At 51.6% G+C, this 13,492-nt stretch overlaps 1 protein-coding gene across 19 annotated transcripts in view; it reads right to left on the bottom strand.

Moving 5' to 3' along the window:
* Window positions 1-13,492, bottom strand: part of Ptprf (protein tyrosine phosphatase receptor type F) — a 76,452-nt gene that overhangs the window by 38,628 nt on the left and 24,332 nt on the right. For 11 of the 19 annotated variants that reach the window (XM_033767583.1, XM_033767589.1, XM_033767584.1 and 8 more), the window contains exons 5-6: window positions 8,854-9,042; window positions 2,952-2,969 (exon numbers count right to left, since the gene is read on the bottom strand). In XM_033767583.1, the coding sequence (XP_033623474.1) occupies window positions 2,952-2,969; window positions 8,854-9,042 (207 nt within the window). The remainder of the gene's footprint in view (window positions 1-2,951; window positions 2,970-8,853; window positions 9,043-13,492) is intronic. The other 8 variants (XM_033767586.1, XM_033767588.1, XM_010634513.1 and 5 more) reach the window with 1 other exon arrangement.

The raw sequence follows: 13,492 nt of genomic DNA, 5'->3' as shown, positions 1-13,492 counted from the left end.
ATGTCGAGTGTGGCCTGGAACACGGGGATCTTGACAGCATCTGTAGCTTTTCTTGGCCAGATATTGCAGCTCACCTGGGCCATACCCTGGCACCTGTAATTCTTTCAGGAAGTTCTCCCTGATGAACCCAGTGGCATCCAGGCTTGAACCAAGGAGTGTGTTTCAGAGCACTATATCCTCTGCTCCTCCACCAGGGGCTGCACCCACCCAAGTGTCCATCATGCTCCCACTAGTCCTGGAGCCTGATTGCCAGTGATCATCCTATTAGTGCTCTTGGCCCAACAACCCTTCCAGGTAACTTGGAGCCACATAAAGAAATGGACTACAGTCCTGCCAGCCAGCAAGTAATATCCTCCTGGGGGGAGATTCTGCCACCCAGGAAGGAAGGGGCTGGCCTGGGGGGCCTGGTACCCAGCAGCCTCTGCTGCTGACCCCGCCCCCTTCCACTCTACCCCACACTGCCAGCCCCACCCATTCCGGCTCCTCTCCTCAGCCTGGTCCTGCTAAAGTGCTTCGACCCACCAGGCTCCTGCATAATTCAGGAGGCTAATGGAGGCTGGAGCTCCCACTCGGGCCAGCACCCTGAGGGGCTGCTCTGGCCGCAGACAGACAGACAGGAGCCAAGATGTGATGGGGGAGGGGCAGCTGAAAAGGACCCTTCCAGAAGGTGGAGGGAACTTGGGCTTGGGGCTGGTCCAGATGGAGGAGTCTAAGGTGGAGGACCGGTGTGGTGGGTGAAACCACTCGCCTTGGCCAGCCCCCAGGCCCAGCAATAAACTGGAAAACAAAAACAAAAACAAAAACAAAAACAAAAACAAAACTGTGAAAACACACCAGGCAAGGTGTCTGTAACGGTAAAACCCACGGGGCATAAGCAGCTTGCCCCTCCCTGGAACAATCCCACAGACAAGTACACCCACACAGGACAGTCCAATGGACAGTTAACAACCTCCACAGGACAAAATCTGACAGAAACCACTTCCTGCACAGAACAGCTGGAGTGACCCTAACAGCCCTCAACTCCTGCCCCAGGATCCTGGCTGTTCACTGATGATCATACCCACACAGGACAGACAGAACTTTCCAGGCCCCACCTAACAACTGGGCAGGATCCCAGAAGAGTTCCAAGCCACGTGTCACAGCCCATGCCCAAAGGGAGGAGTACTATGGGCCAAAACTCTACCCCCTTCACAGCCTGACATCTTCTCCCACCACATACAGACAGGGCAGCAGGAGGGGCTGTGAACACCCAAGGAGCTGGAGATGAGGGAAGACGGTGACGCTACCTGTGTAGGACAAAGGAGTAGATGGATCACCCTGGTGGTATGAGGGAGGATCAGAACCAAAGTACAGACCAAATACCCATTTCCTGGGAGAACAGCCTGATGGACACCTAGCAGGTCATGTTTATGGGATGGATGGACACTACAGAAAATGTTCATTCAAGCTGGTAAGGGTCAGGCCCCTGGATAGTGGGGGCAGCCTGAGGGTCAATTCATCAGTTCAATGTATGGCTGGTACCACAGATGGGGTACCTGAGTGGGACTCCTGCCCATGGGAGGACAAGAGCCTAAAACCTACACTGGTCAGGAGACCCAAAATAGGCCTATGCACATCTGCATACAGAAACCTGAAATCTGGTATAACACAGACTCTAGGAGAAGGGAACACAGTTAGGCTGTACTGAGTAGATGTGCAGGGGGACCTGGAGGGATAGGGCTGGGGGAATCCAAGGGATACAGGGTGAAATCCTGTCCTCCAGATGATGGACAAGATGCCACACAAGGACAAAGCTACTCCTTCCTACCCCAACTTCTGCCCTGAGCACTCTGACTTTGGATTCTGAGGGCCTAAATGTGCCCACAAACACTGAAGGATATGAGAGGAGAAAATGATGAGATAAAAACATAAGCCACCATGTTACAGGGTATCTGCTGTATAGCAGACACTGTTCATATCATAATTCTGTGCTCTAATTCTCTAGTCTTGTGTGTACATGGCCCTGGCCGCAATTCTGAGGAAGAAATGGACTTCTGAAAGTTGGTCAATTTTTGAAGGTCACACAGGTGGTGAATTAGGCTTGAACTGGAATCTTTTTTGAGACAGAGTTGAACTTGCTAAGTTGCCCAAGCTGGGCTGGAACCTACACTTCTTTTGCCTCAGTTTCCCAGAGTGTGGAGATTGTATGTGTTACCACACCTAGATTTTGTCTGTTTCTTGAGACAAGGTCTCACCATGTATCCCAGGCCAGCCTTAACTAGCAGTTCTCCCATTTCAGCCTTTTCAAGCATTGGTATTATAGTTGTATACCATCAAGCCTGGCTTGACAGTCTGTGTTTTCTAACAGCCAGATTATAGGGCCATACTGTATAAGATAATGCAGCAGGGCTCCAAGCTGATATGTCTGAGTCTGTTGTTTATTTCTATGTCATCACTCCAGCATCTAAAATCTTGACCACTGAATATTCTTCCTAGTTCTTGCTGGAATGAAGGGATTTGCAGGGTAATTCTCACTTGACTACAGGATCAAGATACTAAAGGACAAGTCAAGTAATAATTAAGGACCTGAGAAAAAGGAGGTGCTGAAGGGAAAAGGCAAGGCGTGGTTGTGCTTCCCAACCTCACGAAAAGCTACTCCATCTATGGCAAGCCTTAGGGACAGGCTGGGTTTCACCTCTGTGAGGCTGGCCTGGAAGGCCTGGCAGGATGGCCTGCTGTCCAAGGGGGGGACTCAGCTAATATCCCCACAATTCAGACTTGTAATGGATGAGTCCACAGGAGGGAATGACTGAGAGTGGTGGTGTGTGGTGGCTGGTGGTGTCAGGGGGCTGGAGCTGGAGATGAAAAGGCTAGAGGTCAGGATGGGGATGGGGAGGTGACGGACTGGACGGGATGGAGTGGAGGTGACAGCAGTGGTGTGGTGTGGCGAGATGCACGGACAGCATTCTTACCTCTGATTGGTGAACCACCTGGCGAGGTAATTTGAATGCAAATAAGATCAGAGAGAAGCATTAGTACAAAAGGAAGGAAAGCCACACAAAGCCAAATCAGATAAAACAAAACACGAGAAAGGGGCTTTTAAAATATAAGGAAAACTTGAGGCCTGAGTTCAGCCCACACAGTGATGTGTGAGCAAGCACCAGGCTGGGCCAGGCTGAGTGTAGGTGAAGTTGTGTCCCCTGGGTCACAGGTGGAGGTGCTCTGAAGTGGAGGGATCTGGTGGGTCTGGAGGGGATGGAAGTCAGGAAGGTAAGTCAGGGCTCCTGCAGCCCCCACTGGCTGGGCCAATGAGGGGGAAGGGAAAGAAAAGAGGCAGCAAACCCACCCTGCAGTCCACCCAAATCCCATGGCGGTAGAGGGTAAGACTACGGAGCACTTACCAAGACAAAACCGGGGCATTTAGGAAGGCAGGTAGAAAGGTTAAAGGAAGGGAACCTTCCCAAAAGGCTACCACCAGACCAGGCCTCCCACATACAGACGGACCAGCCCTGGAAGCTGGCAGTAGAGGCAGGAGACGGTCAACTCACAAGTCAGTGGCAGACTCCCCATGATGCCACTTAGCCTGCTAAAGAGGAATGGACTACTGAACTCTAATCTGACTGGAAAACCAGAAGCCAAGAAGGCCAGAACTTGCACTCCCAAATCCAGGTCTACGGTGTTCCCTTTCCAACAGGTCCCTCCAGTGAGGTTCAGCCCCTCACCCCCTTCAAAAACTGCTTCATCTAGAGGAGTAAGGAACCCACGGGCAGACCAGGTCCAGTTCTATCTATCTACCACGCTCCGTTCTTGTGCACTTTTGGAGGACAGAAATGTCACAGACACATACTGATCCCTGACTCATTGAACTTGACAATGGCCCTGGAGGAACATCCATCTCTACAAAGGAGGAAACAAAGGCTGAGAAACATTAAGTGGCTTGCCCAAAGCCTGAGTACATGCAGCCTGTGAAGTGGCAGATTTGACCAGTCCATCTAGCTTATAGCCTTCCCAATGGACAAAGCTGCTCTCCTGATGGGTATACAGGTATATGGGAAGACTCAACACAGGGATGTTTCAAGTGCAGCCCAGGTATGGCATGCCTTTCAGGGGACCCATTAGGTTAAAACTGCTTCCATAATACTGAGAAATGATTTTCCTTGTTTACTCTTTCTCTCATGAACATAAGAGGTAGTCTAGTGGATATATGATGTGTGATATAGTAATAAGCCTAATGTAGGAGCAGACATGGGGATCCTGATGCCTTCTATTAAGCCCCATAATAAAGATTTGTGAGGGCTGGGGATCTAGCTTAGTGGTTCCGCCACCTGCCTTGCAAGCACAAGGACCTGAGTTCGATCCCTGGTACCAAAAAAAAAAAAAAGATTTGTAAAAGTGTGAAACAATGAGGTTTTTCTATTTTTAAATTAATTAATTCACTCATTCATTCTTGAATGGGGGATCAAACTCAGGACCATGCACTTGCCAGGCAGGCATGGAGCCACTAAGCTACATTCCCAACCCCTCACTAAATATTTTTTAGAAAATATAGTTATTTTTCACTTGAAAATGTTATTATTGGGCCAGGGAGTTAGCTCAGTGGTGTTGCTGCCTACCTTGCAGGTACAAGGTCCTGAGTTTGATTCTCAGTACCAAAAAAAAAAAAAAAAAAAAAAAAGTTATTAAGTTTTTAAATTATTTTAAAACAGATTAGTAAATATTTAAAATCTTATTATCTAACCTACTAACCACTGGTAGGTACAATTCACACAAACAAAGCTCCTTGAGGTCCTCTGAGTGTTACAGTTGGGATCCTGAGACCACAAAGTAGACATCCACAGACCTAACTGTTGTGGCCTAGTCCAGGGCCAAGGCAAGGGTGGCAGAGAATACAGATTAGGACTGGGACCCCAGGCCTACGGCCTCCACTCTTCTGACCTTATAGAATGGCAATTTTCTCACCAAACTTCCACTTCATAAGATAGGTGTCAGGGGCTTTGCTAAAGGGAGCAGGAGTAAGCTTGCTTAGGAGCACACTCATGCTTGAGAGGCACCAACAAACTCAGGGCCAAGGAAAACTGTGGTCACACGCTGCTAGCACAGCCACCTAGCAGACACAGCCAAAAGGGCAGTGTGGGGAGGAAGGGCTCTCAGGCAGAGCTGGCACACTAGCAAAATGAGGAGCCTAGCACCCTACCTACCAGGCCTGAGGGCCTCCTCCCACAGCCAGATGCTGTCTTTTCTTTCGGAGTCACTGGGTCTCACTTGAGATATGCTGGGGGTATGGAGAGACAGCTCTCTAAGTAAGCATGTGGACACAGTGAGTCAGGTTGTCCCCTACAGTACTGGGTGTGTGGGAGCACAGGAAGTCTCCTCAGGGGTCTATGAAACTTGGCAGAGCTCGTAGACTAACAGCCCCTCAGGACCAGCAGTAACCTTGAGCCCACCCTGGAGGTCAGCATGCTGGTGGCTGTGACACTTCCTGCTCATGACTCCATCTCTATTCTAAGCCTGTCCTTATTCCTCTTGGGCTCACCCCAGGTCTCAAGTTCAAACTGTCCATGAGGCTACTGTGGCACACATCACATTGCTGTAGTGGAGACAGAGTTCGTCCAAGCAGAGCTCACGCTGGGCAGTACATGTTGCCAGCTGCCTCCTCTACGCAGCTCTTGGTCTGGGGACCATACCTGTTAGATATACTGTGGTCCTGGTCACAGACACTGGAGGATTCTGGGTACTGGTCAGTGGGAACTTAAGGTCTACAGAGATAGGACTGTACAGCTTTGGAGCCCTAGCAGTGTCCAATCACCTCTCTGACCTCAGGTTTGGTGTATGTAATACCAGAAGGTCTCAGGATGACCTCACAGAGAAACTCTGAGGCCTAAATCTCCATATGTGACATCAGGTGACTCCCTTAGCTCAGCTGTGAAGTGGGCACGATAATTACCATCTGTCCTATTTCACAGAGTTGCAGGAGACTTAGCAGCAACAAAGGGTGGGAAAACACTTTGTAAACTGTTGGTGATGTGTAAACCTTGTAAATAGCCAAGTGCTCTGGGGCCTGAATTCACCCCCACAAAGGGAAGTCCCTGTAAAACATGCACAGAATAGCCTCAGCCCCCTTCTAAATGTTAACAGGATTAAGGGCAGCAGCTATTGCAATCAAGGGTCACAAGACAGGGTTAGGGAGGAATGGGGACAATCTTGCTCCTGCAGAGGAGGATAGACTGACGACCTTCAGGTGCCGTACTGCTTCATCCCAGGAGCTAGACCCTAGCCTAGGACTCTCCAGCAACTGCTTCTATGGAGCAGGAAAGTATCAAACAAAGAGAGCACATTAGTTTTCAGGGCCCCAAAGATCAAGTTCAGAAAATCATTCATTCAATAAGGGCTCAGAGAGAACTGTCTCATAGCTGGGCTTGTGCTGAGCTACTGGGCACCTCACAGAACAGTTAGTCCCAGGCCCTCCCTGCAAAGAGTGCCCAGCCTAGGTGAGTGGGGCTGAAGCCAGATGGTGGCGACATGCAGCGGAATCCTGAAGGAGAACCTCAAAGGTGAGATGGGTGGAAGCCTTCAAGAACAGGACTCGGAAGGTGAGCAGAGAGCCAAGAGGTGGGCAAGGATATGTCACTATGGCCTGCTGTAAGTTGAGAAAGGCCGAAGGCAGGAGGAGCTCCATCCATGGAGCCCTTATCATAGGTCAGACAATAAACTCATGCTGACCGCCACTGTCTCATTTAGTGTAGCCCCCAACCCCCTACCTTGTGCTAGAGGCTGAACCCAGGGCCTCATACATGCTAAGAAAGTGCTCTACCCCTTAACTAAACCCTCAGCCCTCAATCCTTTTTAAAGATGAGAAAACTAACACTTAAAGAAGTTAACTCAACTGAGGCCACCCAGCAAGTAAGGGCACAGCTAAGACCTGGTGAGATTAAGCTACAGATATGGGCAGGGGAAGATCATAAAGTGTCTTATGTGCTCTGTCCAGGAACACATACTTGACCATGTAGTCCAGGGTCAAGAGTCTACCACTGTGACTGTCAGAGCATGGGAGGAACATGAGCAGAATATGCTAAGGGCTGCTGGAGGACAGATTCTCAGGGAGAGCCTGGAGGCAGGGAGGGCAGTTATTTGGTGTCCTGGAATAGAATAAAGGCAGTGGAAGTAGAAAAGTGCACCCATCTAGGAGCTGAGTAGGTGATACACCAAGGGGACTTGGTTCCTTACTGAAGTAGGAGCTGGGTGTCTCCCAGGTTTCACATCAGGCACCTGCCACTCAAAGAGAGTGGATCATTGGGAAAAGGGTAGGCTGTCTGGGAAAGTGGTCATCACTTTTATCAGTCAGGATGACATTCACAAGACAGACTGACTTTTGGGCCTAGAACTTGGCTAAGATATTTGGGCTGGAGAGACAGAAGCAGGAGTTGCAGGTAAGGAGATGGCAGGTGAAGCTCTAGGAGCAGTGCACAGGCCTGCCTGAGTAGGGAGAAAGGCTGTGCTTGGAGCAAAGGTGGGGCTCCCAGCTCCCAGACTGGAGGACACTACACTGCAAGGGAAAGGCACTTGCACTGCAGGTCAAGGGCACTGGGGAAATAGGAGGGGCAAAGTCCAGGGGAAAGTAAATAGGGGGTAGTCAAGAAGGAGGGAGGGAGGTCAGCTACTGCTGAGAGGGAAAGGTGAATGAGACCTGAGCAGCATCTAGTGCAGTGACAGGCAGGACAGAAGCGGTATAGGGCCTAGCATACAGCAAGCACTACATAAATACGTGATGAACAAATGTTCAAGGCTGAATCTTCCCAGAAGTGCTGCCCACCACAGTCAACGCCAATTCCAGGGTGTAGCCAAGTCTGTGGGAAGAACTGTCTGACTGCCAGGTGAGCCTGCCTGGGGGACAGCCAAACCAAGCCAAGCCTACCCTAGCACAGCTTAGATGAGCCGAGCAGAGCCGAGCTAAGCCGAGAGAGAGAACGCCCTGCCGGCCGCTGTGCAGTGCTGGGCAGCAGCCACAGACACTGTCAGACCGTTTCCTGCCTTGATTATGGCTGTTTTAATTAACTGCGCTACAGCTGCCTCCATCTTGTTGCGTTTTAATTAAATTAAATGAGCTAACACTTCGTTGTCTGTCTCAAGCGGCTGTGGCTTGGGCCAGAATCCTGCCCTGCTAGGTGGCTTATTTCTCCCACTTTTCCTGGGCACCAAAGGGTGAGTGTCTCACGAGAGTTGGTGGGTAGGGGTTGGCACCCTAGGGAGCGGTGGGGTGCCTCTAAAGCCAGCAGGCCCCAAAGGGCAGTCACGTTCTCCTCCTCAGTGTTGACATCACAGCTGATGGGCAGCAGGGGCACTGGCCATCTTGCTCAAGGCCCAACGTCCCACAAGCTGGCAGGTCTTCTGGAGCAAGGTCTATGGGTCCAGCCCATGCTAGCAGCAGGTGCAGAATGTAGCAAAGCTGATTCTGAGCCTCCTTTCCTGCCCACTCTTCCCACAAAAACTGAATCAATTTTCTTGGCGGGAGCCTCAAAGGCAGATCGATCAACGAGGCGACACCTCCTGCCTGGTCATGACGGCATCCTTGCTCCAAGATGGCTCGAATGAGGTATCCAGAAATGTGGCTCTGGTGGCTAAGAGACAGCAGCAAGTCCCCCTGGTTCCAGGCCCCCAAGCTCTAGCCCAGGGAGGCAAAGGCACAGCTGACAACAAGCCCTCACCACTATGTCCTCTTTACTGGGGCCAGGCAGACCTGTAGCAAGACCTAGTCCACCCCCAGTAGGAGCTTTCCGCTCGGCCTCAGACACCTAGGCCCAAGAGGGAAGGCTGTGTTCTCTGGAAAGATGCCTTCCTGAGATCTTCATGGCCCCTTGACCCCTGTCTTCTGCTCACCTGAACGAAGCTGTTTGATGCGGCCATTGCTTGTGGCAGGATCCACAGGAAGGAAGTCCTTGAACCAAGAGATCTCAGGATCTGGATTTCCTCCAGCTGCACATAGCATGGTGGCTGTGCGTGCCTTCTCCACCACCTTCAGCTGAGGCCCCATGTCAATGGATGGGAACCCAGGCGGGAGTTGCTCCTCTGCAGACAAAGAGCAATATCTGCATTAGGGCTGACCCTGCCTACCTCCGGGGCCTGTCTGTGGGCAGCTTCCCCTGATTCCCAGGTTAGCTGGGATCATAGGACCCTTCTCTCCCCAAAGCTTGATTTCTAAGCATGAGGCCTATCCTGATGTGAGAAGTCAAGGTCCTAAGTCTCTTTTGGCAGGGCCAAGAGCCACAGCACGGCCCATCCCTGCACAATCACGGCATTTCCAAGTCTGAGAAGCAACTCCTCAGACTGAAGGCATCAGCACTTATCTCTCCAGGCCCTGGGAAGAACGAGGATCAATGCTCTGCTGGCTGGAACAGAAAACACTGCATAAATGCCAGGCTGTGGGGGTGGGAGTCCCATACCTCCCGTGGCCACACAGTCCTGGCCAAGGCCCTGTGCTGTCTAGCCTCCCCTCCCATCAGCACACGTGCCTCCTCTGCCTGCATCACCTCCAGCTCTACCACATGGCAGAGCCCTGGGTCACTGAGCCTGCACACCCGATCCTATCAGTGACACCCTTCTAACTCTGGTTCTGCTCTGACACATCCTCTACTACAGCCCTGTCTCTTACCCTTCTCTCACTCAGTCCCAACCCTGGGAATCAAGTCAGGCCCGGCAATCATGTCTGAGCATGAGTAGGCTAAGTAAGAAGATTAAAAAGTTCTACAAAGACACTGAAAGTTGATGAGGGGAGGCAAAATTCTTCCCTGTTCTCTTCTCCCAGCTTTCTGGGGAGAAGGAGTCACTTCCAAAGAACCAACAGGAATGGGTATCAGTAGCACAAACCAGTCCCACTATACTTGAGCTCCTGCAACAGGCCTAATGGGCTGTGGAGACAAGGGTACCAATGTCCCAGCCCCTAGAAGCACTGAGGAACTGGGAGGACAGGCCCTGCACTAGTGTGGACCAAGTAGGACTTTCCTTCTGTACCACTACCTGGGTGTGTTTCTTATCCTCTCTGCTTTCTTCTGGCCAGAGTTCAAGCGCTCACCTTGTAAAGCCACAGTGAGGACTAGATCTAAAAGTACAAGATGCTGGGAGTACCTGAAACAGAACCTGCACCCAGTGAATATGTTGGACCTTAGTATAACTTACAAGGCTTAACTACTGGGGCAAACAAGTACTGAAACTAGGGCCTGTGACTCCCTCTCCCATCCTAGGCAGGTAAGAGATCCTGTCTGCTGTGACAAAGCCACCACATTGGTCTCCGAAACTCAGCAGTGCCTCTCTCCCAGCATGAATGCCAGGCACCCAACGAAGACACAGGATATATCCGCAATTTGCCCACTTCTCAGCAAGCAAGTTAGGCTTTGTGGTGGGAGAGATCAGACCAGCGCCATTCTACACCTCCCTCTCAGGCATGACACAAGATGGGTGTGTGGAAACATTTGCTGAGGTCATGCTCCTATGCCAGGAAAAAAATCACGTGATATTCTCGGGACAAAAATACAGGTTGTCAGAGCAGGCCTTCCCTGGAGACTCTGAGTCCTGGAGGAGTGATTAGGGGGACCCATAGGAGAGGATAATGGAGCAGTCCCAACAGACAGGGGTAAGTCACACCTCCATTTGCTGTCAAATCCCCAGGGATGCTCCATGGAGCCAGGGGCACCCTAAAGAGGCTGGGGTCCACCAGAAGGGGCTGCAGGCTGGGAAGCAGGAAGACTCTCAGCACAGCTTGCCTCCTTAGCCTTCTCCAAAAGCTAGTTTTAACTTCCCCATTCATAGCCCTATAAATTCCAGAGGTAAACCCAGCATTTCCTTGGCTATAAATATGATCCCACAGTGCCCTGACATTCAGCTCTGATTTCTGAAAGGATAATGTTAAACAGTGGCAAGAGAATGGAAAGGGGATAGAATAAGAACTTGGGATGCACCCAACAAGGAAACAGCTTGCTCTGGCCCTGCCATCACTTGCTTTCACAGGAAAGCCTGAGCAAGACCTGAGGCCCAGGGCTCCCTCCTCGCACCTGGGGGATACAAGGTTGCTGGAGCTAACATGTCCATAAGGGTGCCAAGCTCGCTCTTCCCAGAACTCACTCCTACCTGCTCAGCCCAGGTACTGATCAAGGAGAAGGAAAGAACAAATGTCTGGAGCCCTGTGTTCCCAGGAATCTGCTCCGAATTCCTGACACAGAGAAGGTCTTTGGGATTTATGCCAAATTAAGGACAATTAATTTTCTTCCCTCAATTATTGCACCCTGGATGGCTCTGTCCTTGGCTTAGATCATCCCTCAGGTACTGCTACCAAACCCTAAAACCAGCAACTGTGAAGAGCTGTCCATAAAACAGCAGGACCCTAAAGCCAGGCCCTTGTGCCAACTAGACTTTCAGGCAGCTCTGGGAAGGTTGCTGTCTGCCACCTCCCGGAGGGTAAGTGTGTCTCACAGCCCGCTGGGGGTGACCTGCTGCTGCCTCTTCCTTTTCTCCACCATTGAGCTTCCAGCACAAACACAGCCAAGACTGTGGTCATTTCCCGATACCTGTCCCATGTAGCTATCAGTGGACCCATCCACCAGACACTTAAGAGTGCTCAACCTCCACGCACCCACAGGAGCTAGGTCCACAACAGCTGAACCATGCAGGGTAAGGGCCGGGAAAACAACACATCACCTATGCAAACTCACTGACAACTGGGAAAAGTGAGGCCCAGACAAAGAGATAAAAAGGTTACATGTATGAAACATTAACTCTGTCACAGATATGGCAATCTTTACCTAAACCCTACAAGTACAGAAACAAAGGGGGGCTTGGCAATGGGTAAACCTGCTCAAGGTCACTCCATTTAATAAGAGGTGGAGCTTTGGATGACAGCAGGTTCTAAAACCCCAGCCCTAGCACTCATGACCTGTGTGAATAGCTGGGCAGGGTAGGGAGAGTGAGCAAGGAGCATCCCTAGGGGAGCGGTCCCCTCCCCCAATACTATGTCCTCAGCCGGCTTCCAGCACTGCAGACCCCCTGCACACACACCACCGCGGCTTTTTCTTCACAGTGAAGTGAACCTCAGCACTCCCCACACACGGATACCCTCTGCACGTATCTTCGTTCCAACAGCGGGATGCACAGGTCACACGAAGAACACTCCAAACGGTCCAGCCAGCGTGGAGGCTGCCGGCGCCACGGGCCCCTCCCCCCAGGCCACACGGTAACCATGGTGACAGCAGAGAGGCGGCGCCGCTGCTGCAGTGAAGGGCTGCGCGTGCTGGTGTCTCTGCGAGCACGAGCCTCCACGGTCAGACTGGGCACCGCCCTTCCCGCCTCCGCCTAGGCGGAGCACTCTGCCCCCTCCCCAGACTGGCTCCCCTACTCCTTAGACTCTCCACTCCAGAAGGTCCACGCCCTGCCCCCTGCTGGGCCAGCAAAGTGCGGAAGGGCCTGTAGCTACCTCCCCAGTCTTGGACAAAGTCTGTCTCTGGCCAAGCTCTCTGTCCTCTGATAAGGGAGTGTCTTGACAGAGAGAAGCTCACCAGGTCATCAGGGGACTTCAGAGGCACCAAAAAGCCTAAGTCTCAATTCTCCCTCCACACACAGGTAAGCATCCACACTCATCTCTGAGGGTCAGCCCTGCCTGCAGAGATCATGTGCCCTTCTGGCGGGCATAAACCTATACACAAACAGCTCCTGCACCCAGGAGTGCTGGCTGTTAGATGCTGCAGCGGGGAGACCTATCCCTTTCCCCACTGTCCCACAGGCACAGGGAGATGACAGGACATGTTGGGGGCGGGTGGTTGGGAGTCTAAGGCTAGGAGTATTCTTGGCTTGAGGGCCCATAGTGATGTTCAGTCTGATTATCTTGGAGTCTACCTGGAGGAGGGAGATTCAAGAATAAAATTCAAGAATAAGAAACACTTGAGAGACAGAAAGCTTGGTGGCAGGGTACCACCTGACTAAAGGCTACGAGAAGGGTGGAGGAACAGCAGCAAGGTGAGTATGGTGAGAACTGGGACATGTGTCCCAGTCTGACAGATGAGGATAAGGTGAGGGTGGATGGGGGATCAGTTTGTGCTGCATGACCAGGGGGAGGGAAGGCTGCTGAGACCCCCTAGAAAGCACATACAGGGTTCTTTGTCCAGCACAACCTGGGATGCCTGAGGCAGAGTATGGGCCAGAGGTGGGGGGGCTGCATCAGGGAAGCTAACAGATGGACACGCCTCACAGCGTCCTGGGCCCAGCAGCACCGTCTGTTGGCTTAACCTCCTCACCCATGTTTACCAGCTTCATAGTATCTCTGTGCATGCAGGCACACTCAAGCACACACGTACACAGGCTCCCTGGGTGGCACCGTCTGTGAGCCTAACCCCCTCCCAATTCCTGAGTATTGGGCCTGGCCTCACTGTCTCTGAACATACAGACACGTTAAAAGCATACACAGCCAGGGACCCAGAGATATACACAGAGAAAGAGATAGGTGCAAAAATAGAAACCTCCATGTGCATGTGGA

The sequence above is a fragment of the Fukomys damarensis genome, unplaced genomic scaffold (assembly GCF_012274545.1).
Source record: "Fukomys damarensis isolate Sample0158 unplaced genomic scaffold, DMR_v1.0_HiC HiC_scaffold_23, whole genome shotgun sequence".
Classification (NCBI taxonomy): Eukaryota; Metazoa; Chordata; class Mammalia; order Rodentia; family Bathyergidae; genus Fukomys; species Fukomys damarensis.
Note: the sequence above shows the minus strand (reverse complement) of the source record. Positions and strands in the feature narration are given on the sequence as shown.